General features: G+C 46.7%; 1 protein-coding gene across 1 annotated transcript; it reads left to right on the plus strand.

The window, feature by feature from the left end:
* The first annotated feature begins 961 nt into the window (after nt 1-961).
* On the plus strand, nt 962-16,698 carry LOC148478283 (uncharacterized). The gene is made up of 3 exons (XM_088455673.1): nt 962-1,023; nt 9,982-10,130; nt 13,771-16,698. The coding sequence occupies exons 2-3, from the start codon at nt 9,992-9,994 to the stop codon at nt 14,241-14,243; spliced, it is 612 nt and encodes a 203-aa protein (XP_088311799.1). The 5' UTR covers nt 962-1,023; nt 9,982-9,991; the 3' UTR covers nt 14,244-16,698.
* Nucleotides 16,699-24,312: the final 7,614 nt, after the last annotated feature.

Raw genomic sequence — 24,312 nt, forward strand, 5'->3', positions numbered from 1 at the left:
CCTTACACACATCCGGAATGTTTAGCAAGACTGGGAAACCATCGGTAACATGGAGTACAAATGGAGCCTCACGCACACTGGCACAAGCGCAGACCTTACTCAGCAATTGCTAACTTCATCGCACGCTATGAGTACTCAAGCTGCGTAGGGCATTGCAGTGCCTAATTTATGCACGCCACTGTAACGGCGTTTGAACGCACTGGTATGCCTGCATTTCGCCGACCCCCCCTGTCACCTCCCACAAACGTCACTTTCTGTCAATCACTAGTCTCGATCACGGTGGATGTTTTACGCACATGTACTGCGGTGCATGCGCAGAACGCAACAATCGGCCGCTTGCGTGTGTAATCGCAGTTTCGATCCTTGGGCCTGATTCAGCTTGGGTCGCAGTTGCTAACTTGTGTGCAATTCTGTAGGCAGGTCATAAGCGAATATATTCAAATACTGAGTTCGCAATGCCATCGCACGGCTAACATACACACGCCCTCTGCCTACGCTCACATTCATAACACCGCCCAAACATCGGACACTTCGAAGGACATCGAACCCACACCCAGCATTGTGGCAGGTCAGACCTTACTCACAAATTGCTAACTTTCCAGGTCACGTGGAAAGCTCAGGCTAATTCATGTACACCCATGCAACGACGTGCAAACGCACAGGCACGCCTGCGTTTCCCCAACCACCCCCCCGTCACCACCCCCAAACGCTCTCTGCCTGTCAATCAACCTGCGTTGAGTCTGTGGTGTCTGTGCGTTCACAATGGCAAGTTCGCACACGCGTACTGCGATGCATACGCAGTACGCAACAATAGACCGATAGCGTACGCATTAGTAACTGTGATCCAAGCTGAATCAGACCCCTTACTGAATGAGGCCCTAAGACTCCAGAAGGGAAAACTGTAATTTCACTTACGGCCCACTGGGTGGCAGCAAACCTGCAATGCTGGTAATCTAATAGACAAATCCCAAGGGGAGATTCTAGCAGCCACAGCTCCGACAGAAGCAGTTTAGAGTGACACAGGTAAGACAATGATTATACACATATCTGTGTGAACAGAGGGTAGCATAGGCTGTGTGCACAACACAAGGATACATGTGAGAATGATGATTGTTGTATGTTCCTTCCTTGCTATGTTGTATTTATGTGAAAGGGAGGTAATGGTCTGGATGACAAGGGGGGCATAACACTCACCTCGATGGCTGTGGTGGAGGGTCAGATGCATGACCTTGTGCTATGTTCAGGCTTTATCATGCAGCCCCTTCTGGATGGTGCAGAGTAATTTCTCCTACAGTATTTGCAGATGTGGTTTATTGCAGAGATTGTAGCTGAGCAGTTACAAGGTGGGGGAAACTGCAATCCCCTTCAGGGGAAAATCTGAGTGGAAGGTGAATTTAATAGTGAAATGCACTGAACAGAGCTTGTTTCATCATCCCTGGGCCTGCTCACTAGTATCAGAGCCGCACTCAGGGCCTGATTCAGAGCCGGACGCTATTTGCGCTCGCTTGTCCAGAAAAAGGGGCTGGCTATTTAAATTAACCGTTCGCTCTTTGCGGTCTGTTCACGCCTCTATGTCTGAACGAGCGAACAAAACATGCGAACGTAATTTTGAAAAAAAACGCCCCCTGGCCGCTCGCATCATACGTCATGTCTGCTATTTATTAGATTAATTGAGTACATCGGACGGCGTATGAACTGCTCGCTATTCTTGTGGCTGGTTTTTCCTACCACAATCATGCGAGCAGTTCTGACTATAAAACAACCAAGTGACGTGGTCGATGACGCTGCTTTAGTAATTATGCACACCCTTAAAACGCCCGTTTTGACCGTTTGGCACGCCTGCGTTCTGATCTCCACTCCCCGTTTTCAAGCACCTTCCCCTGTTACCACCCACAAACGCCTCATTCTGTCACTCAAAATAGCAGGCATTCGCTATTTAGCGAGCACACGATTTTCGGCCGCACTGACTGGTTTGCGCATGCGTATTAAAATCCGTACGCATGCGCAGATGTGCAAACATCGGTCGGAACGAACGAGTGGCCGCTTACGAGCGGCTCTGAATCAGGCCCTCAATGAGCTGCTTACCTGGGGGTCATCCCCCGAATAGCGGATGATTATTGGGCATGCAGAGAGACCATAGGGAGCAGCCAGCTGTCCAATAGCTCGCTGTAGACAGGGGGGGACAGGCCCCTGTTATTAGGCTGGGGAGAACACAGAGAACATAGTTGCTGAGCGGGTCGGTGGGGGTGTAGCTGTAAGTATGGACTTTGGTAGTCAATGGTTTACAATGTTTTTTTATTTTTATTTTCGATGATGGCTTTCAGGGCCATAACTAAGGGTCCCTCATAGCACCTGCATTTGGCAGCCTGTAAAGCCGCCCCAAGCGTCCTATAGAGTATCCGGGCACTCCTCCCTGGTTCTGGTGGTCCTACCCCTCGACATGACGTTATGACATCACATTTTGTATTTTAACCTTTTTGATGTTCACCACTATCAAACTGTGTGTAATCAAATTCAACTCGAATCAAATACAACTTAATACTGCTGTTAAAATTCGGGCCCGGGCACGCGACTGCTGGTGTTTATTCACATACGCAAACCGGGATTTCTACATATGCGCACCCCATTGCAATGGCTATTCCATCAGATGGTTTTGATGCCATGGTAAGTCACCACCGCATCGCAAGATTTGATGTTGGAAGCCCGTCCACCATTCGATGACGTGCTTCCGATGTCCTTTCCTAAGCAGTGAGCACAGCGCCGATAACAATTCGGGAGTACAGCCCACAGAAGCAGTTAATCAGCTGGAAGGGAACAGTAACAGGCAGAATGAACTAGTGCCACCTAACTGTACACACCAGACATTCCCCTCCGCAGCTCACAATCTCAGGGATCTGTGATTTTGGGACCAGGCCATTTATGCAATTCCCTTTACACACTCAGGGGTCTATGTACTAAGCAGTGATAAGTGACAGAGTGAAAAGTGATAAGTAAGTGATAAGGTGCCAGCCAATCAGCTCCCAACTGCCATCTCACAGGCTGTGTTTGAAAAATGACAGTTGGGAGACGACTGGCTGGCATCTTATCACTTTCTTATCACTTTTCACTCTGTTTCTTATCACTGCTTAGTACATAGACCCCTCAGCCTTATAAAACAAGTAATTTTTATGAATATTTGCAGCAAAAATATTTTTTCCATTGTCTGATGCTTATAGTCTCATCTTTAACATGTTATTTTCACACTGTAGGTGAATTAGTTTCTCCATTTTTCATGTTTAGGAAATTCCACAGCCGAAACTCAACTCAAGCGCAGGAGTATCGTAACCGTTTTCGGGAAGCCTCAGGCTGCAACTGCGATCCCATACGCAGTAAAAATGGTTCTGGCGTCTCAGTTCCCGTTCACATTTTGTGCGACCGTAGGGTTATTCAGAAGTCCAATAATTTAACTGATCTGCGACCAATGCTGCGTACGCATGGCCCTCAGTGACCACTATATAATACAGAGAGCCTCAGTTACCACTATATGATACAGAGAGCATCAGTGACCACTATATAATACAGAGAGCATCAGTGACCACAATAATACATAGCACATTACTGAATTGAGGGTCTGATTCAGAGCCGCTCATAAGCGGCCGCTTGTTCGTTCCGAGCGATGTTCGCACATCTGCGCATGCGTATGGGTTTTAGTACGCATGCGCGAACCAGTCAGTGCGGTCAGAAATCGTGTGCTCGCAAAATAGCGAATGCCTGCTAATTTGAGTGACAGGATGATGCGTTTGTGGGTGGTAACAGGGGAAGGTGCTTGAAAACGGGGAGTGGAGATCCGAACGCAGGCGTGCCAAACGGTCAAAACGGGCGTTTTAAGGGTGTGCATAATTAACAAAGAAGCGTCATTGACCACGTCACTTGGTTGTCTTTTAGCCTGAACTGCTCGCATGATTGCGGTAGGAATATGCTACCACAAGACTAGCGAGCAGTTCAGACGCCGTTCGATGTACTCGATTAATCTAATAAATAGCGGAGATGACGTATGATGCGAGCGGCCAGGGGGCGTTTTTTTCAAAATAGCAACCGCATGTTTTGTTCGCTCGTTCAGACATAGAGGCGTCAACAGACCGCAAAGAGCGAGCACTTAATTTAAATATCCGGCCCCTTTTCAGAACGTCCGTCCGCAAATTGCGTTCGGCTCTGAATCAGGCCCAGAGTGCTGTTCAAACACTGGCACATGTGCAGGGGAAACAAAGCTACTAAATTATTGTTATAATAATATAACTTGTTTTGTTGTAGTCTGTAGGTCCCATATTATTCAACACTGCTGTGACACACTTCCATTCTAGGGTCAGGGGGCTGATTCAGCGTGCAGTGCTGTACGCAGATTCCCGATTATCAGGAATCTGCGTATGCACAGGACCCATTCAGCGCATGTGCAGAACAGGTGCTGGAGGATCGCACGCAGCCCATGCTAAGGGGCAGGGATGGCCACCGTTCCTGGAAATGGGGGCCTGTCGCCCCCTTTTTCCAGGAGTGGCAAGGCCAGGATGCGACCTCGGTCGCAGTGCTGGGATTGCAAATGCAGCGGGGGGTGTCGGACACACCTTGCTGCAGTTGCATATTTGCAAGGACGGAATTGGAAAGCTGCTTGTGTCCACCTCTGAATCACCCCCAGAGCCCACAAGAAAACATTGAATGTAAACAAGTGGAGAAGTCCTTAAATGTGGGGACTGGATGGGTAGACAACTATACATGCAGGTCTGCAGGCAGAATTTCAGAGTCTAAGGGGTAAATTTACTAAAGTGAGAGTTTTTTAGATTTGGAGCTGTTGCCCGTAGCAACCAATCAGATTCTACTTAACATTTATCTAGCCCCTTCTAGAAGATAATAGCTAGAATCTTATTGGTTGCTATGGGCAACACCTCCACTTCTAAAAAAATAAATATACCCCTCGGTCCTGACTCTCTGAGGCATGTTGCTTTTACAGGCAGTGGCTCCTCAGCTTTTTGACAGTGCCTGACCCCGCCTCCGTACTAGGCCCCACCTCCCTGTACAGACCTGTCTCCCTCCTCCCTGATCAACACCCTTCATTGGGACTTTTTTTTTTTTAATCGTGAAACTTGAAGACACTAAGGGGTTAATGTACTAAGCGGTGGGTTTGAAATCCCAGTGGTTTTGTAGTGGTTTACTGCCGAGATTGCGTCCCGCAAATTTACTCAGCTCAAAACCTTGGAGAAACCGCACTTTAGAAGAGTTAGAACATTGAATGACTATCGATGTTTTTACCATTAGCAACAGCAGATTATTAAATGGTGAGTTTAGTCGCAAATCCGTGCCCCTAATTTCATAACCATCCCTGGGTTATTCAGCAGAGGCTGTTAGTGAAAAATGGCGTGGGGTACCCGTATTTTTCACTAACCAGCACTGGACTGAAATAGAAAGGGCTGGTGACACTAAAGCAGTACAGATTTTCTCTTTCTCGTTCACATTCAGAGCCCGCACACAGCGCCAATGTTCACGTGGTCCAGCATTTTTTTGCAACTGCGCACACGCATAAATTTCCTAAAACTACGGTGCATGCGTTACACACATACTTACCTACTCTCCCGGAAGTTTCGGGAGGCTCCCCCAGATCCTGGAAGAGTGTCCGTATCTACCGCATCCCACCAACTAGTGGGGATGGTGGTTGGGGACCCGTGAAAATTTTGCTATTGGGTCCCCCTAGGTCTAGTTACACCCATGGCCCCGCCCCTCTTCAAGGTCTAACGATTCACTGCAGTTTGTCGTGCCAGGGGCAGGGTCTAATGACATAGGAGCCCGGCCCCATCCCCCAAAGTGGCTAGCTGCGCCTACTCTCCGGGTTTCTATCGGAGAGGAGACTTAAAAGGTTGGCAAGTATGTTACACAGAGTGTATACACAGGTGCTGCTGTGGTCGGGGGACAGACAGTATCAGAAATGCTGTGTAAAAGTGATGGATGTTCCCGGGAGCTGATTGTGAGGTGGATGGAAGCGCACGCAAAAATGTGTGTGTCAATGCAAGTGACTGCGTTCACAGCCGCAGGCATAGGGGGCCATAGTCAGACGCAGAATCTGCACCTTCCATAGGGATGGTGCGAGTTTGGATTGTGTTATCATTATAGCGTGCACGGACGCTACAAGTGGGCCTCTTAGACTCTACGCATTCGTCCGAACGGATGTACACGTAGCAGCATAGGCATGAATTCGCAGACAGGCGACTGCCCATAGACAATGCTGCGTGCCAGAATCAGACCCATAATGCAGTAAAATTTATTTATTTTATTTTATCACCCATTAGATCCCCAACTATGGGCCTTAATCAGCGTTGCATGCAAACCCGATGATGGATGGACTACGCATGTACAAAACAAGTCCTGCAAGATCGCACGCAGTGCTCCCAAGCTGCAGTTGACATGCTGCAGTTTTGCGTTTCCAGAAAACTGAAGCATGTCGCCCACGTTTCTGGGAGTGCCGAAGTCAGGGTCTGCGTCATCCGAGGCAGATTTACTGGCCCCGCAAGCGGGTAGAAGGTGGCTCTTCTGAGTAAGTGTAGGCTTACTCACATGGCTGCAAACATAGATAACAATGGTCGCGATGTTGATCTGGTCCTCATTTAGAGGTGGACGCAGTGTCAATGTTGCATGCAGTTGGCCGATGTTGTACATGCTGCACGTGTGTCTGAGTTGCACTGCCCATGCCACCTGGTGGTCACCGCACGGAGGCGCAGGATGTATCTAGACGCAGGGAGTGTGGCTTTTAGTGGCTGTTACTGGGAGGTAACTGGGGTAACTAGGCGGACGCGGGCATGTCCCCTATAGCGGCTGCGGCTAAAGTTGCAGTACCACTCACACAGGAGGTCTTAGTAGTAAACAAAAAATTGGCCGTGGCATTGGCATAAACACGCCGACTTGTCTGCGGCAAAATACACAGTTGCACCTGAGTCTGCGTCCACCTCTGAATCATGTCTGGTCATAAACTGAGTTTTAAGAAGCAAAATAATACTTATAATTTCAGCCGTTCCCAAAAGGGAACCAGAAAAGCTTCCCCTTTTGGATGCCAAAAATACAAGAAGCTGAAGTCCTGTGATAGAGAAGCGCAGGAAGGGAGTGATCAAGACCTGGGCATTTAAAAATAAATGAAGTGACCTACTGAGTGTGTTTTAGGTAGCAAAATATAATGAAACAAGACCAAGCAATGGTCTGGATTTGGAGAAACATCAAAAGGGGAAGGTGTGCAAACCAAATGTGCGTGGTTTGGGGGTGCTGCTGCCGACTCTATAGCACTGCAAATAGCCAATGAAGAAAAAAAGAGAAATCCAGTTTGCAGGGCACTGACAACTCTAATGATTAAAGCATAACCTCTATTAGTTCATTCTAACCAGTATTTTAAAAGCAGCAAAACAAAAGTACATCGTGTGCCATCAGTATCAGGATCAAATCATTTTTTCCGACGGTGGCTGAGTCATTAGTACTGTATATTATGCAAGCCCGCTGCCTGCGGAATCGCAATGGGACTTGTGCCCATCTCCGAATCATCTCTCTAGACCGGTACCCAGCAAAAGAAACATATTGGGCATCCTTTGGGTGACCCTGCACTGACTGGTAACACTCTGTGATAGACGTCGTTTTCAACAAGTCTTCAGCAGGTGGAGCGTTCGCTCGCCCTCCCCTCCCCCCACCTCTCCCCCGGCTACGCCTCTAACTCTTCATGCCCTTTTCACACCACACCGTATGTTTCTGCTGACCTAAGGCTCTCAGGTTAGGCCCACACTCTACACGTCATTGGTGCCTGCGGCAGGAGCGTATAACCACCAGAGGGGGCCCTTGTGTAGTAATGCATCCACCAGCCCCACATCGTACCTTGTTCCGGCAAGTGAAGCGGGTCCCTCTTCCTCTGCTGCGCCATCTTCCCAGTGATATTCGGGAAGATGGCGCGTGCGCACTAGCTCTGACAGAGTCTTTGCTTTCACTGTGCAGCTCTATCTTCTGGAAGATGTCATTTGTAAGTTGGCGCCGCAGAGGAGAAGGGACCTGCTTGCCGGAGCAAGGTAAGTATACCTCTGGGTGCAGAGAGTGCGGTGCGGAGCCCCTCCGGTACCGGTGTGCACCACACACTATGCACCCGTTATAAATACGCCCATGGCCTGAAGTACACATTCAGCCTTCTTAGTTAGCATGTTATGCAGGACACAGCTGAACTATACTTGCCCACTCTCCCGGAATTTCTGAGAGACTCCTGAACGGGGAAAAGTTCAGAAGTCTCCCGCACCCTGGTGCTTTCCAGCTAAAGCAAGTTTGCCAAAAATTACAGCAAAACATTGAGATGCAGGACAGTGATGATGCGCTTTGCTGTGCCAAACGTCCAAACCACTGACCTGGATCTCCCCTGCCTGGAGACGGGCTTGCCAATGTCAGCAAGTATGTGCTAAACTACCAGCGTGTGTTTCCCTAGTGAATGCCTTGTTATATTCACATTATTTAATTGATATTACCAACGGTGGCTCCTGTTTTTGCTTGCTGGGGGAACTCTGTAATTGTGCACATGTGCAGCAGGGACGGGCAGTCAGGATAGGCAGGGGAGGTCATACTCCTGAGATTTTATATAAAATGATTAGAATAATACAAAGAAGATATTTATAACTTATAAACATCTTTGTTTATTGTAATCATTTTTATAGTTAACACTCACCAGCTTTGTGGATCTCCCTGGGACTGCAGGGAGACGAGAGATGAGGCAGCAACAGCTCAGCCTCACTTCTGTATAGTCAGACACTGCTTGCAGTGCTAGGGGTGGGGCCACACCAATGGGCAGTAAGCTGCACAGAAAGAGAGCTAATAGAAGCATGCCTCTGTGTATGGGGGGTGTGCCTTGAGCACTGATGGATGCCTTGGATGTGTCATGTAACCTGGATGTGCACTGCAGTGCTTAGAGATCGGAGATCAGTAAAAAGCAGCAAGAGAAGACACAGTGATGCAGGTAGGAGAATCAATGGACACTGAAGCTTAGTGTAGTGAGGAGAGAATAACAGTGAGTAGGGGGTGAGACAGGCTCCCAGCACTCAGACTCATCTCCATGTGTGCCTCCCTAGCCATTGACCTAACCGCACGTCACTGATATGTAGGAACGCTGTCCCGCACATGCTCACAAATTAACTAGCCGGCCGGCTTCTAGGGACTGCATCGGCTGCAGCGCCAAGAAGTCAGGTATGGCTGCTGTAATAGCAGGGAAGTGGCTTCTCTTTGTAAGCGCTGCAGCGCTTTGTGAGGTGGTGGATTTTACAGGGGAGACTGCAGCCCCTAGGTAACATCTGCCACTGGATATTAATATTTGCACTGCTACAGCAATGAAATTTCCCATTTAATTTTAAGGTGGTAAGCAAAAGATATTTATATTACATTTAATTTGTATTTGTATCTTGTATTTAAATAGATTGTATATTGAAAATGACTAACATTTATTAACTGTCAAAAGACTATTCACTGTAGCATACATGACAGTCACACTTATTACATTGTTAACAAAAAGGGTACTGCAACTTAACGTCACACCTCTATGCTATCTCCAGGCTATTGTGGTAGCGTAACACACTGTTTATGCCTGAGGTGTGTCTGGGGTAAGTTCTATTGTTTCTGAGCTGGACATATCTTGAGATGCGACCAACTCAACGTATGCATGGAAATGCCAATCACAGGCAAGACGGAATTCCCAGGGCTGGCTAATGGCCCAGAGGTCAGCAGTTGTCTGTACTTGCCCAATTTATTTATCATATGAGGCCTGAAGGTTTGTGTTATACCATGTCCACGTCTCAGGACTGTTTTGAATCTGTAGAGAATTTAGTTTTTTTTTATAATTAACATCACTGAGCTCGTTTGAGTGTATTATTTGTTCGTGTGAAAGAAGTAACATTTTCATCCGCTCTTTATTGTGCCATGTACCAACATGTTGTGATGAAACGTCTTGTCTTGCAGATATACAAAGATGAGGGGCTCAGTACTGATGCTCACCATCACATTCTGCGGAATACATTTCTCGCTGGGCACAAATGTCCTGGAGAACCCTGCTCAGAGCTCAGATCGATTAGTACTGCAACGACGGGATGAAGAGCTACACTATCCGGGTAAGACTCCGATAAAAATGTGATACTGACATCATCAGTTATATGGGTAAAGGGCCTGATTTAAAGGTAGACACAGTGGGCCCGATTCAGAGACGGCTGGATTTGTAAAGCCGCACACAAGCAGCTGTACAATTCCGTCCATCTCAGACGCAGATGCAGAAGCAGGTATCAGACACCTCCTTGCTGCATTTTCCATCCCAGCACTGCAACCGACTACCCGCAGCCTGACCATGTACTGGTCAATTTAGAGGCTAGGAATCTGCATCTACCTATGCAGACCCTGGGTTCCACCCTCCCGGAAAACGGGGTCGACGCGCCCCCATTTCCGGGAAAGGTGACCAAGCACGCCCCTGTTTTGCCCCCCCAAACGCATGTCAGCCGTGCTGCGGCCTCGGTGGGTCTGCGAGTGGGATCGCAGGACCAGTTCTGCACATGCGCAGACCCCTCAACATCTGTCATGTACTTGAATCATCGGAATAACGCTCATCTCTGAATCGGGCCCAGTGTGGATACCGCAGCCGGTTGGCCGATGTTGTAAGTCTGTGCATTCGTCCCACTCTAACAGCACATGCATCCTGATAGTTAGTGCTCAGAGACACGGGGCCTCATTTAGAGATGTACGCCAACCCGATGGTGGGAGAACGTGTACTGTGCATGTGCAGGCCTCCCATCTGCAAGTTCACTTGTAGTGTCTCCAAGCCGCAGCCTGATTGACAGGCTGAGGCCGTTTGTGGGTGGGGAAGGGGTGGTGCAGGCCTGAGTTACCAGAAATGGGGGCGTGTCTCATTTTATGGGAGTGCCAAGGTCAGGGTCTGCTTCAGAAGACGCAGATTTCTTGGCCTCAGCTACACAGGTAAGATCAGCCATACTGAGTAGCCTTTGGCCTTCTCAGGTTGCTGATGCTGCGCCTGATGGTCGCCATGGTGATCTGATGCTCGGGTCTGCAATGCTGTCAGGAGGCTTCTGAGGAGCAAAGACGCCTCCTTGGCAGCACTGCAGATCCGAGTGTTGCATTGGAGTACTATCACATCGCTGCTGCGCCCAAAGACCCAGCAGTGATGTGATCTGCGTCCATCTATGAATTAGGCCCACAGTTCAGAATTCCGTGCATTTTAGTGGGCATACCTGGGAGGTAACAGAGGGTGTGGCTAACCCGAGGCAGGTGTGTCGCTGACAGCTGCTGCGTCCAAAGACGTCCTCTCACACAGGAGGCCATGCTCTGACGGAGAAACTGCACCTGTCATAGGGCTGGTGCAAGCTTCGATGTTGTGACCGATGATGCGTCTAAAGACACTCCAAGACGGAAATACACTGCCTCTAGACAGTGGGCATCTCAGTTTTTAGGAAATCAACAGTGGCATTAGCATAAGACGCAACAGCGACTATAGAAGCAGCCACATCTTCCTGCCACTCTGAATCATGCTGATAGAGGCAATGGGAAGGCTTCTTGCAGGGGGATGTTTATTAGTTCCCACCCATTTCCATCCGCCCTCCTCTCCACCAATCACCTTATTCTTTATGATGTATACAGAGAAAGTATTCTGTCCTAAGCAGTCATGGGACTATGCATGTTAGGGAAAGTGGACACTGAGGTAGTAGTAACGCAGACGTCTCCATAACTTTCCTATAGCAGTATGACTGGGCAGCAGGACTGGTGCTCAGTTGCCTTTTAAATACATAGGGCCTGATTCAGAGCCGAACGCTCTGACCAGAGCGCTCGCTCTGAATCAGGGCCCTCCTGCCTAAAAATGGAGCGGCCTCTTGGACGCTCGCATAGCTGTGGGTTACCACCCACAGCTATAGCGAGCGTCCATGATGATGGTCGCGATGGTCAAGACCATCGCAACCATCGGGCTTGCGATGAGACCCTGCGGTAGGGTCTCTCCGTCGTGCGCATGCGCATTCGGGCACCATCGACCCGCTTGTGAGCGTCCTTCGCTCGCGAGCGGGTCTGAATTAGGCCCATAGTGCTGAATATAACAGTTTTGCAACTATTATCATCCGCCTGGCTGGTTGGATCACTCTGCTCTCGTTTATAATGCCTGTCAGGAGTTACCTAACGCAGCATGCACGTGTGGTTCTAGGTTTGCTCCCTTTCCGCAGTATTATGCCGATTTTATTCTTTGCTGACATTGTGAATTAGAACACCAGATTGTCGACATATAGAATGCGGTTTTCCATAGGGGTCTTAACCAACCCTAAGTCTAACCCGAAACCACAACCTAACCCAAACCACAGCCTAACCCTGACCAAAACCTGACTAATGCTAAAATCGGTGGTCAACATTGTGTCTGTCAATAGTCACAATGTCCACATTCTGTCATTGTCGACATTGTGAATGTATACCGACTTGCCAGCTCTGATCTGGAGCAGAATTAAATCCTTTTGTGGAATTGCAATGTGTGTGCACTGCAAGGAATGCCCCTAAATTGTGTACTCTTCACCCTTTTATCTCATTATAATAATCTTGCTCTGTCAAATGGAATCTTACTCTCCATTGCACCTAGGGCCTGGTTCCACAAGGATCGCAAGTCTGCAATCGCACGCACCCACACGTAGTGAAAATATGCAATGAAATGTGATCGCATCACAATCGCAGCACTATACCAAGACGCCCCCAGCTCATAAAGCCGCCCACTTCCCATTACATACATCCGCAAGTCAGCAAAAACATTGGTAACATCGAATAACATCGGAGCCATACGCAGAGTTGTGGGCAAGTTTGACATGCCTCACAATTTGTGCAGCTTCCTGTCGCCAAGCAGAGCTCTGGCTGCGTATGCCGTCGCTGGGGCTTAATTATGCACGCCCCTGTAGCGGTGTACAAACGCCCAGGCACGCCTGCGTTCCTTTGACCAGAAGACGCACTCTCCACCCCCAAACGGCACTTTGTGTCAATCATTTCTTTGTGCCGCTGCGTATCCGCTGCGTTCGCATACCCGATCGCAGTGGCCAGCTTGCGCATGCGCAGAACTCAAACATCAACCGGTTGCGTGCATCCGCAGCCTTGCGATCTAACCCGAATTAGGCCCCTAGTCCATATATTCTAGGAACCCCATCGCTCCTCCCAACTCATCCACTTGATGTGAACAAACTTCTCTGCAAATTACTCTGCAAAACTATGCACCCCACACAAATCCAAGTGTCATGCAAAGTTGCATTTGTGCTGAGGAGCAGTGTTCTGCACTTCATATTACTTTCTACATCTCCAAAAAATATTACTGTTCTTTTACATAGCGGCGGATCTGAGAAGTTATGCAAATGTTGCAGCCACCGTCTTTTGTATAAAGACTCCCAACACCGGCTTCGCAGAGCCATCACTTGCGTACAAAGATGCAGCATCGGATGAACATCGGTCACACCATTATAATTTGCTCAGAATGTCCGCATCAACTAAGCCGCCTGGGCCAGTGACACTGCATCCAAAGTCGCAGTCACTTGCCATCGACCATAGACCATGGTCGATAAAAATCCCCAGGACAAGTACAGCCAATAAATTAGCTAAATAAAAGTCAACCATTTAACTTTCTTCAGGTATAATATATAGCTCCGTAATAAACACACTTTGGAGTACCTTGGTGTCTGTCTGTGGGTTAAATAACTCCAAGTACATTTAATAATTGTGTCACTTTTGTTTTAGATGATGCCTATGATTCAGGTGAGCAAGACCGGTGGCCAACACTTGAGGAGTTGTCGAAGTACTCAAGCAAAAGGCAATTGTCTCACAAAAGAGGACAAATGCAAAGTCCTTACCCTGAACAAGAAGAAAGTCTTGGGGGAAGCGAGGTACAAATGATGTATGGAAAACAACCATTAGCAGTAAAGAAGCTACTGAGTGGTCAGTTTAGCCCAGAAGAAGAGAAGGAACACACTATGAGACGACAAAGCTTGGAAAACAGCCTGTATGACCTTCTCTCATCAAAGCCCAGGCCTGCACCAGACAGGAGAAGCATGGACACTCTTAGGGATTTGTACGCCTCTGATCTTCTGAAAAGACATCGCATGCCCAGAAGTCCAGACTACACCTCACTGAAGAACGAACCAAGCGAAGATCAACACGTATCAGACCAGCTCGTGCAGGACAAAACCAACCATGTACTGGTGATAGGCTGATTTTACTAGGAAATATACAGGCCCTTAACGTCATAGAGGCCTATTATTGCATGGCAGTTTGTTTAGAAGTATGTAAACATTTCCACATAAGGGCCCTCATTCAGAGCCGCTCGCAATTAGCGCTCGCTCGTTCATAAAAAGGGGGTGGCTATTCAAATGAACCGTTCGCTCTTTGCGGTCTGTTGCCGCCTCCATGTCTGAACGAGCGAGCAAAACATACGCTCGTTTATTTGATAAAAACGCCCCCTGGCCGCTCGCATCATACATCATGTCCGCTATTTATTAGATTAATCGAGTACATCGAACAGCGTATGAACTGCTCGCTATTCTTGTGGTTGGTTTTTTCAACCACAATATTGCGAGCAGTTCTGACTATAAAATAACCCAGTGACGTGGTGAATGACGCTGCTGTATTAATTATGCACACCCATAAAACGCCCGCTTTGACCTTTAAGCACGCCTGCGTTCTGATCTCCACTCCCTCTTTTCAAGCACCTTCCCCTGTTACCACCCACATACGCCTCATTCTGTCACTCAAATTAGCAGGCACTCGCTATATAGCGAACAAACGATTTTCGGCCGCACTGACTGGTTCGCGCATGCGTACTAAAAACCGTACGCATGCGCAGATGTGCAAATATCGCTCGGAACGAGCGTACTGCCGCTTACGAGCGGCTCTGAATGAGGGCCAAGAACAGATATTACAGTAGAATATTAGCTGAGTATAATATATTGTCCCTAGTCATTTTACATTTTAGGGTTAAGTACTGTAGTTTCCTTCTGTTCACAGGAAGGAAGTTTGAAGAGCACAGAACAAAATTACTTCTCCCATCACCTATCACAGGTTCATATAAAGTCCTGGGACTGTCGCATGTGATATCACTACCAGCTCTCTTAGGTTTAGCGGCTCTTTAAGGTTGTTGTATAGAATAGCTTGCAGTTTTTCAACCTAAATTAGTATGTTTGGTACAGGTTGAGTCTCCCATATCCAAATATTCAGAAATACGGAATATTCCGAAATACGGAATAATTTTAGCATGACTGAGATAGCGAAACCTTTGATTTTTGATGGTTCAATGTACACAAACTTTGTCTAAGGCACAAATCATTAAAAATATTGTATAAAATTACTTTCAGGCTGTGTGTATAAGGTGTATATGATTATGAATCAGAAATGAATTTCATGTATGTACGCAAACTTTGCTTGAGCCACAAAATTATTGAAAATATTGTATAAAATGTCCTGCAAGCTATGTGTATAAGGTGTATATAGCACATAAATGCATCCTGTATGTGTATTGGGGTCCCATTCCCAAGATATTTCATTATGATATGCAATTATTCCAAAATACAGAATATTCTGATATCCAAAATACCCCTGGTCCCAAGCATTTTGGATATGGGAGACTCAACCTGTACCATACAATAGGGGGCAGATTTACTAAAGTTTCTAAAAATTAAAGGTGGTGATGTTGCCCATAGCAACCAATCAAATGCTAGCTATCATTTCTCTACTGCATTCTACAAAATGATAGACAGAATCTGATTGGTTGCTATTGGTAACACCACCACTGTCTGTTTTAGAAGCTTTAGTAAACCTACCCCAATGATATCTGTAGACCTGCAGCATAAAGCCGGGAATGGTGCAATGGACAATTGTGAATTACGAAGATTAAAAAAAAAATAATAATAATAATAGTAATTGGCCAGAGTTTATACCACGAGTCCTCGTTTAGAAACCTATACTACAGTTTTCCAAGACTTTACTGGTTCATTGAAATGGGTTTAACTTGATTTTATACTTCACTGGTCTAAATGCCTTAGTTATTGGTTAGCTAGAAGCTGTTTGAAAGAAATGCAATGTTCTGTATCATACAGGGTGGCATCTGATTGCTTGTGAGCTGCATCAATCATGTGCCATATACTCTGCTATACAGCTAATTATATGGCTAATTTCCAGCACTGAACCTCCCCAGCCAACATCTGATTATTAGCTACAGTAGCTAGAAAACCTGAGCCACACTTTGTAATGATGGATACTTACCTAGAGGCCTCCATACATCTGTAGGGGGATTCCGCGATCGGATCGGAAACGCCGATGTTCCGCGATCCGTCGCAGGATCTGTGAAATTCTACATGTTAAATTTCACCGATCTGCCAATCACAATAATTTTTTGATCGTGATCGGCATATCTGTGAAATCCGACATGTTGTATTTCAGCGATGTCGGGTTGCAGGATCGCTACATCGCGGCAATCCGTCGCTGATGTATAGGGGCCTTTACTCAATCTCTGGCTTGCAAAGGGGTGTCCAAATTTGTGTCCGGAATCAACAGAACCTCCAAAATCCACACTTGTCTTATATTAGCATGCAGTCACAGATGGAGCAAATATCTGTAGTTATCCCTACCGCTTATGTATCAGATATCCTAATCTCCAATAAATATGCAAAGTAATGTTTTTATTTATGAATCTTTTATTCTAATGAACGTAACAGATAGATAGCAGGCATGATATACAGATAAATAAAATATTGTGCATATTGCAAAATGGTATGTCAGGCAGAATATACGGTCACAAAGTGCTCCAATGTGGACAGTCTCTTTTAATATGTACTACTAGGTACATCCTTCATAGTGCATGTGACCTGAGTAGGTGTGCAAAATGTACTTCTATAGATGATGGACACATGACGCGATTCAGAGGTTAGAAGACGTTAGACAGGGGGGACAAATTCACATCAAACAGCACACATATTATATTGCAAAACATCAGGCGCTGGAGAGACTATAGCTACAGCCCTTTTATTTATCAATATGCACCATAACCTTAAAGGAAGGGGTGTATTTGGCAACCAAATGGCCAGACCAAACATGCCCAACTAAACACCAAGTTCCCCACAAAAATGAATGATCATACAGCCCTGCCTTTTGACAAGAATGATCAATAACACCTTAAATTGGCCTCTGTGCTCAATCATAATGATGGAACCCAGCAATAACTGTTTTGTGTACATTCCCACTGAAGATAGCTAGACCAACGACTGATAAGTGTATACCATCCTCAGGGCCGCTGAGAGAAGGGGAGAGCAGGTACTAATTACCCTGTGCTTGATGGAGGCAATGCCAAGAACCATATAATTATTCTCAGCTCTCCACTTTAACGGAGCATGATCCATAACTAATCTTTGCCCCAAACGGTAGTACCATAGGGGCATATTCAATAGGCTGCGAGAAAAGCCAAAAACCCGCACCTGCGAGGTATTTCCTGCAGGTGCAGGTTTTTTGCTATTCTATTAGGTGCGTGTTTTTTATAAAAACACGCGCCGGGAGGTTTTTTTTTGCGCACCTCCTGAGCAAGCGTGATTTTTCCAGAAATCAATGTTCTTAGGAAAAATCACGTGTACTTGCTCTGACAACCCCCCCCCTCCCCAAAGGACTAATTAAGCAATTGGAAGTATACAATTAGCTTAATTAGTCCTTAATTAACTTCCGAAGCGCTGTCTTCTCATCTTCTTCTGCATCCAGCGTCGGGAGCCGGCTCTTCTGCAGCAGCGGTGAGTATGTCAGTGTGTGTGCTGTATGTAAGTGTGTATGAGTGACTGTGTGGTGTGTGTGTGTATGAGTGTGTGTGTGACACCCGGTGCGGTGTGTGTGGCCCCCCCGGAATGGGCGCTGGGAGAACTACATCTCCCAGCAGCCCTTGCTCCTCCCATCAGCCCCCAGGACTCCCAGCAGCCCCCTCTCCAGTAAGAAGAGAGAGGGGAGGCCGCCGGGAGCCGCGGAGACCCGGACAGGTAAGTGACTTTTTTTTTTTTAAATTTACGCGGCGCGTGGTTTTCAGTGATGAAAACCCAGCGTCCTCTGTTTTTTTAATTGAATCCCTCGGGTATCAGGAGCGCGCATACCCGCGGGATTTCTAAATTGGCTGCGAGGGGCGCAAGGTTTTTTCCTCGCAAAACCTTGCGGCCAATTGAATATACCCCATAGTGTTTCTAATGTTGTTAATTGCCAATGCTTCTTTTTCTATAGGGCATAAATTCTTAGTGTTCCCATTGTTTTAGTGGGGCGCCTCGTCCTGCCCGATTTTAAAAGGGCAAAATGTGCCCTGCCCTTTTAGCGGCTAAAACAGCTTGCCCCGAGCCTTCCCCACCATCCACAGTGTCCCGAGGGTGGGAAAAGTTGCAGTGAATGATCACCACCCGGTGAATAGATGCTGTGCGCATGCGCATGACATCTATTCACCGTGAGGGGAGAGCTTGGGGGAAGCCCAGCACCTCCGTAAGTGCTGGGCACGCCTCCAAGTCTGACAAATTAGAGGTGTGTTACAAGGACTCGCCCCCTCCCTGGTCGGCCACGCCCACTTTTCCAGCGCATGCACAATCTCCCTGCCGGCACCCCCAGCACCCTTCCTGCAGTCTAGCGGGAACGCTAATTTCTGTCATGTATATCCAATTTCTTACTCAAGAGGATACGCTATAACATATTTGCTTTGAGACAACACAGCACTTGTCCCTACATCTAATGCATCTGTCTGCATGACAAATTCATTTTTAAAGTCAGGTGTCATCAAAACTGGTTGGGTGCACAATGCTACATTCAATGCCTGAAAAGCCTTTTCTGCCTCAGGATTCCACTTAACCATAACTGACTGTTTACCTCTGGTAAGGTCAGTTAAAGGGACAGCAATTGTGGCAAAATTGGGAATACATTTTCTTTAATATCCCGTAATTCCTAAGAAAGCTCTCACCTGCTTCTCATTTATTGGTTGGGTCAATTTTTGGATTGCCTCAATTTTATTAAGTTGTACCTGCTGGTCCTGTTCCATGTGTTCTCTCACTATCAGCACCACTGCCACTATTCTTTCTTGCATCTGAGAAACAAGCTCAATAACTGTCTAATAAGGATCGGGTTGCCCGGCCCATGTCTTTTTTGCAATATCCAGTAATCCCCTTGGTTGTCACCCACACATGATATCAAAAGGCGCGTACCCGATGGAAGATTGTGGAGCTTCTGCAATGGCTAGCAATAAATAGGGTAATAAATAATCCAAATCTTTCCCATCTTTAACCACCACTTTCTTTAGCATATTTTTTAAAGTTTTGTTAAACCTCTTCACCAAACCGTCAGTCTGAGGGTGATACATGGAGGTCCTTAGCTGAGTAACCTTAAACAGATAGCACAACTCTTCTATGATCTTTGATATAAATGGAGTACCCTGATCAGTTAGAATTTCCAGGTACAGATGTGTCCACATACATCTATCCTCCATGAGCTACATATCGCGCCACACAGAACACGGGAGCTCCGTCTGCCTCGGTAGCGCCGAGCGTCTTTCGTGCAACTTTTTACCTTCTCTTTGTCTTATTCACATGCGAATAGCTAGCACAAGCAGCTTTGGCTGATTAAAATGATATGCGGCATGCCTATATTCTGTGTGCAACTGCGGGTGTATCTGCATGTGAAATGCTACGTTACAGTGTCCACAGCTGTAACACTGTAACGTAGCTTTTCGCATGTAGATACACCCGCAGACGCACAGAGAACATAGGCATGCTGCATATTATTTTAATCAGAAGAAGCTGCTTCTGCTAGCTGTTCATATCACTGTGTGAATAAGATACATTTGAATGTAAAAAAAGTTGCCCAAAAGAGGCTCGTCACTACTGAGTCACGCCACAGCATGGCACGAATAGAAGGGCTGTTTAACGCGCAAGGAGGCCACATCTGTATTACCACTCTGCTAAAGTCATGTACTAGTTTCCTGCACTAGTTCCCTAGCAATTGTCTTTATTGTGCAATGGTATTGCTTCAGGATAGCGTTATCCATTACCACTAAATATACTTATGACCCTGGGCAGACTTTATTAGAGGTCCAACAATCTATTCTCTCAAATGGTACCACAATAATGGGTAATGGCAGTGCTGCAACTAGGGGGGGGGGCTAGAGGTGCACGTGCACCAGGTGCAGGGGGTGAAAAAGGGATGACTCACGGTGGCTTGGGGGCTGGAGAGTCAGAAAACGGCCATCCAAAAATGGCCACTGCCAAGGAGGAGACAGATGCTAGAGGTCCTTACTGGACCTCTAGTGTCTGTTAGGCCAGCGCAAGTGCCGGGAGAAGATGCTGAAAGCTGCACCTTCTCCCGTGAAACCCCCTGGCAATGAGCATAAACCCCATAGCAACGAGCATGTAACCCCTGGCAATGAGCATAAACCCCATAGCAATGAGCATGAATCCCCCTGGCAATGAGCATGGAACCCCCTTGCAATGAGCATAAAACCCCTGACAACGAGCAGGTAATTTTAAAGTAATTAGACGCCTTGCTGTGGGTTATAAAATGGTGTCGGGCAAATATGTAAGCGGCACTTCTTTGGTACTAGGCATTACAGTGTGTGGCATAATGTGTAATGGGCATTGTGTGTGGAATAATGTAAGTCACTATACCAGGGACGTTTGACTAGTGCACTCACTGCCTTATGGAGGAGCAAGGACAAAATCCAGGTACGGGAAAGGAGGGGGCGCAAAATTGCTACCTTACACCGGGTGACAGATATCCTAGTTTCGGCCCTGGTAATGGGACAAGCAGACTTCTATAATAATGTGGCCTGGGAGCATGGTACTGACACTCAGGATGCACAGTAGTCAGATACATATTTATATACCCCAGGTTAGAAAAATTGCTGCTAAATTCTCTCAGTAGTTTCTTCTACCCCTAGATTTCCTGCAGTTATATGACCATGAGCCAGGTCTAACACTGTTCTTATATATGCCTTAGGAACTATCAATTGTTCCACAATATCTTCTAATTTTTTGGATATTTGATACAAGAAATCTTGCCGTACTGCCATGTGAGTGTATGACAACCTACTATCAGGCTCTACTGGAGTTCTCTTTTTTTTATCATTTTCTTTTTGATGCATTACAGATCATCAAAATAAACATAGTTACATAGTATCATTGCAGTGTTTTGAAAAATACCAATAACATATATGAATAACCTTATTATATATTCAACTGACATATGAAAATATACAAATATCAAATAAACAATAGTTATCGCACTTATAACAGCTGTCACTTAAAAGACTCTACATTTAAAATAATTTCTGGTATATTTGGTTGCATAACATTGAACATGGGGTCTTATTCAGACCCAGATGCTAAGCTGCGATCACTCGCTGGCAAAAGGGGCTGGGTATGCAAATCCGCGATCGGACTGTGTGGCGTAAGGACGCCCTCTATGTCTTATAGAGCGACGGCAGTGAGTGTATGCTGGTGTATAAAGACGCCCACTTTCCTTTCTTAACACACGTCAGCTCCAGGAAGTTTATGATTAATCGAGAGCCATCGGAGCTGCACGCATCGCTTGAGGTAGCCCCTACCCCACCGCAAGCACTGCGATCACTGCAGGCTGAAATACAACCAAGTGATGTGTACAATGAACCCATAAAACTCCATTTTGACGCCCAGACACGCCTGCATTCGGAGCACCACTCCCCCATTCACAAGCACCTTCCCCTGTTACCACCCACAAACGGCGCTGTCTGTCACTCAAGGTAGCGCTCAGTTTTTGTTCTATGAGTGCACGATTCCTGATCGCAGTGACTGTCTCACACACTGCGATGCATACGCATGCGCACAATGTGAACCATCGGCAGCTACGAACGAACGCATCCTAGCGTCCAGGTCTGAATCAGGCCCATGGTTCTATGAGCTCTGGATGTGAGATGCCAAAAAAACAAAAAAATTAGAATGAATCATTTAAGGAGACAGGCAAATTCCGTACTGCTAATCTAGTGAGGTACCAAGTGGTAGTTTTAAGACTATGGTGTTTCTGTAATCTAGTTGTAAGTGGGAGGCTGTTAATGTAAGATTCCCATAATGTAAAGAAGCGTTCCACCTGTCTCTCTATATGGAGGAGTGTTTCCACCCAGTCCATATTAAACAAAAAGTGGAATTTATTCAGAAACAGGGACATTGGGATAGGGAACTATCCAACCAACCATGGCCCTCATTCAGAGCCACTCGCTATTTGCGGTCATTCGTTCTAAAACAAGGGGTGGCTATTCAAATGAACCGTTCACTGTTTGAGGTCTGTTCACGCCTCTATGTCTGAACGAGCGAACAAAACTTGCGTTCGTTTTTTGAAAAAATACGCCCCCTGGCCGCTCGCATCTTACGTCATGTCCGCTATTTATTAGATTAATCGAGTACATCGACCAGGGTATGAACTGCTCGCTTTTCTTGGGGTAGTGTTTGCTACCACAATTTTGCGAGCAGTTCTGGCTCTAAAATAACCCAGTGACGTGGTCAATGACGCTGCTGTTTTAAATATGCACACCCATAAAACGCCCGTTTTGACCTTTAAGCACGCCTGCGATCGGATCTCCACTCCCCGTTTTCAAGCACCTTCCCCTGTTACCACCCACATACGCCTCTTTCTGTCACTCAAATTATCAGGCATTCGCTATTTTGCGAGCACATGAATTTCGGCCGCACTGAGTTGTTCGCGCATGCGTATAACGATCCGTACGCATGCGCAGTTGGGCAAACATCGCTCAGAGCGAACGAGCAGCGACTTGCGTCCGGCTCTGAATCAGGGCCCATGTGCATTGTTTTCTTTCCTGCTGCACTTAAAGTTAATAAGAGTTTCTTGCTTTCCAAAGTCATATTCAAACTTGGATCAAAAATCCCCACGATTGCCCACTCTGGATTGAAAGGGACAAAATGTACAAGTTTGGCCTCTACATACCTGCGGATAAGATGCCAAAAATGTTGAACAATGGGACAAGCCCAGAGGAAGTGATAGGTATCCGCTTCCTCATGGTGAGATCTAGGGCAACAATGTTCCCATTTGGAATTATCTAAATGGGGATAAATATGGGTTATAAATATAATAGAGGTTCAACAAAAGCTCTTTATACATGCTGGTAAGGTGTTTCTGGAAAATATAAGAGCTTTTTCCAAGATAAGTATAGTTAAAGAAGGAAAGTAAATTAGCCATTAATACCTCCATTAATCTTGGAGTGATCCAAGATGTCCCTTAACCACTTGCCTGGCACGGTCGTATCAGATACGACCGCACCAGGCTGGGCTTTCCCTGACATGGTCGTATCTGATACGACCAGTCAGAAATGCCCACTAGGCGACTGTGGGAAGCTAATCTTCCCGCAGCCTCCTGCATCAGAGGGACCTTCTGGTCCCTCTGCAAGCATGGCTGCCTTGTCAGCGTGTCCCGATCACTGCTGGCCACAGTGATCGGGCACCGTCGGCAACCCCCTCCTGGCGCACTGCCATTGACGCAGCAGCTCACGGCTGTTGTTGTGACCCGATCACTGTGGCCAGCAGTGATCGGGCAGCTGGCCCCAGCAGCTGCGGCTCTGGTAGCCGCCGCTGCTGCTCTGTACCCGGGCCACCAGCGGGAGACCCTCCCGCTGCGGCTCCGGCACTACAGTGATCACTAGGTGATCACTGTGTGGTGAAGGAGCAGCAGCAGCGGCTCTGGTAGCCGCCGCTGTTGCTCTGTACCCGGGCCACCAGCGGGAGACCCTCCCGCTGCGGCTCCGGAACTACAGTGATCACAAGGTGATCACTGTGTGGTGAAGGAGCAGCAGCAGCGGCTCTGGTAGCCGCCGCTGCTGCTATGTATCCGGGCCACCAGCGGGACACGCTCCCGCTGTGGCTCCGGAACTACAATGTAGAGGAAGCAGCAGCCGCAACTCTGGCTGCTGCTTCTATGTACCCAGATAGCCCCCCACACATATATATATATATATATATATATATATATATATATATATGCATATAAGTATATATATATATATATATATATATACCCATGTATACACATCTAGATATATATATATGTGTGTATATATCTATATATCTGTATATATATCTATATCTATATATCTGTATATATATCTATATATATATGTGTGTATATATATATATATACATATATATATATATATATATATATATATATATAGCAGAGCCTCTGATTAGGGATGGCAACCGACCATCGATGGTTTGCAAACCATCGATGGTCTGACTGAAAACAAGTGGT

Source organism: Taudactylus pleione, unplaced genomic scaffold, assembly GCF_031769625.1.
Source record: "Taudactylus pleione unplaced genomic scaffold, aTauple2 ptg000665l, whole genome shotgun sequence".
Classification (NCBI taxonomy): domain Eukaryota; kingdom Metazoa; phylum Chordata; class Amphibia; order Anura; family Myobatrachidae; genus Taudactylus; species Taudactylus pleione.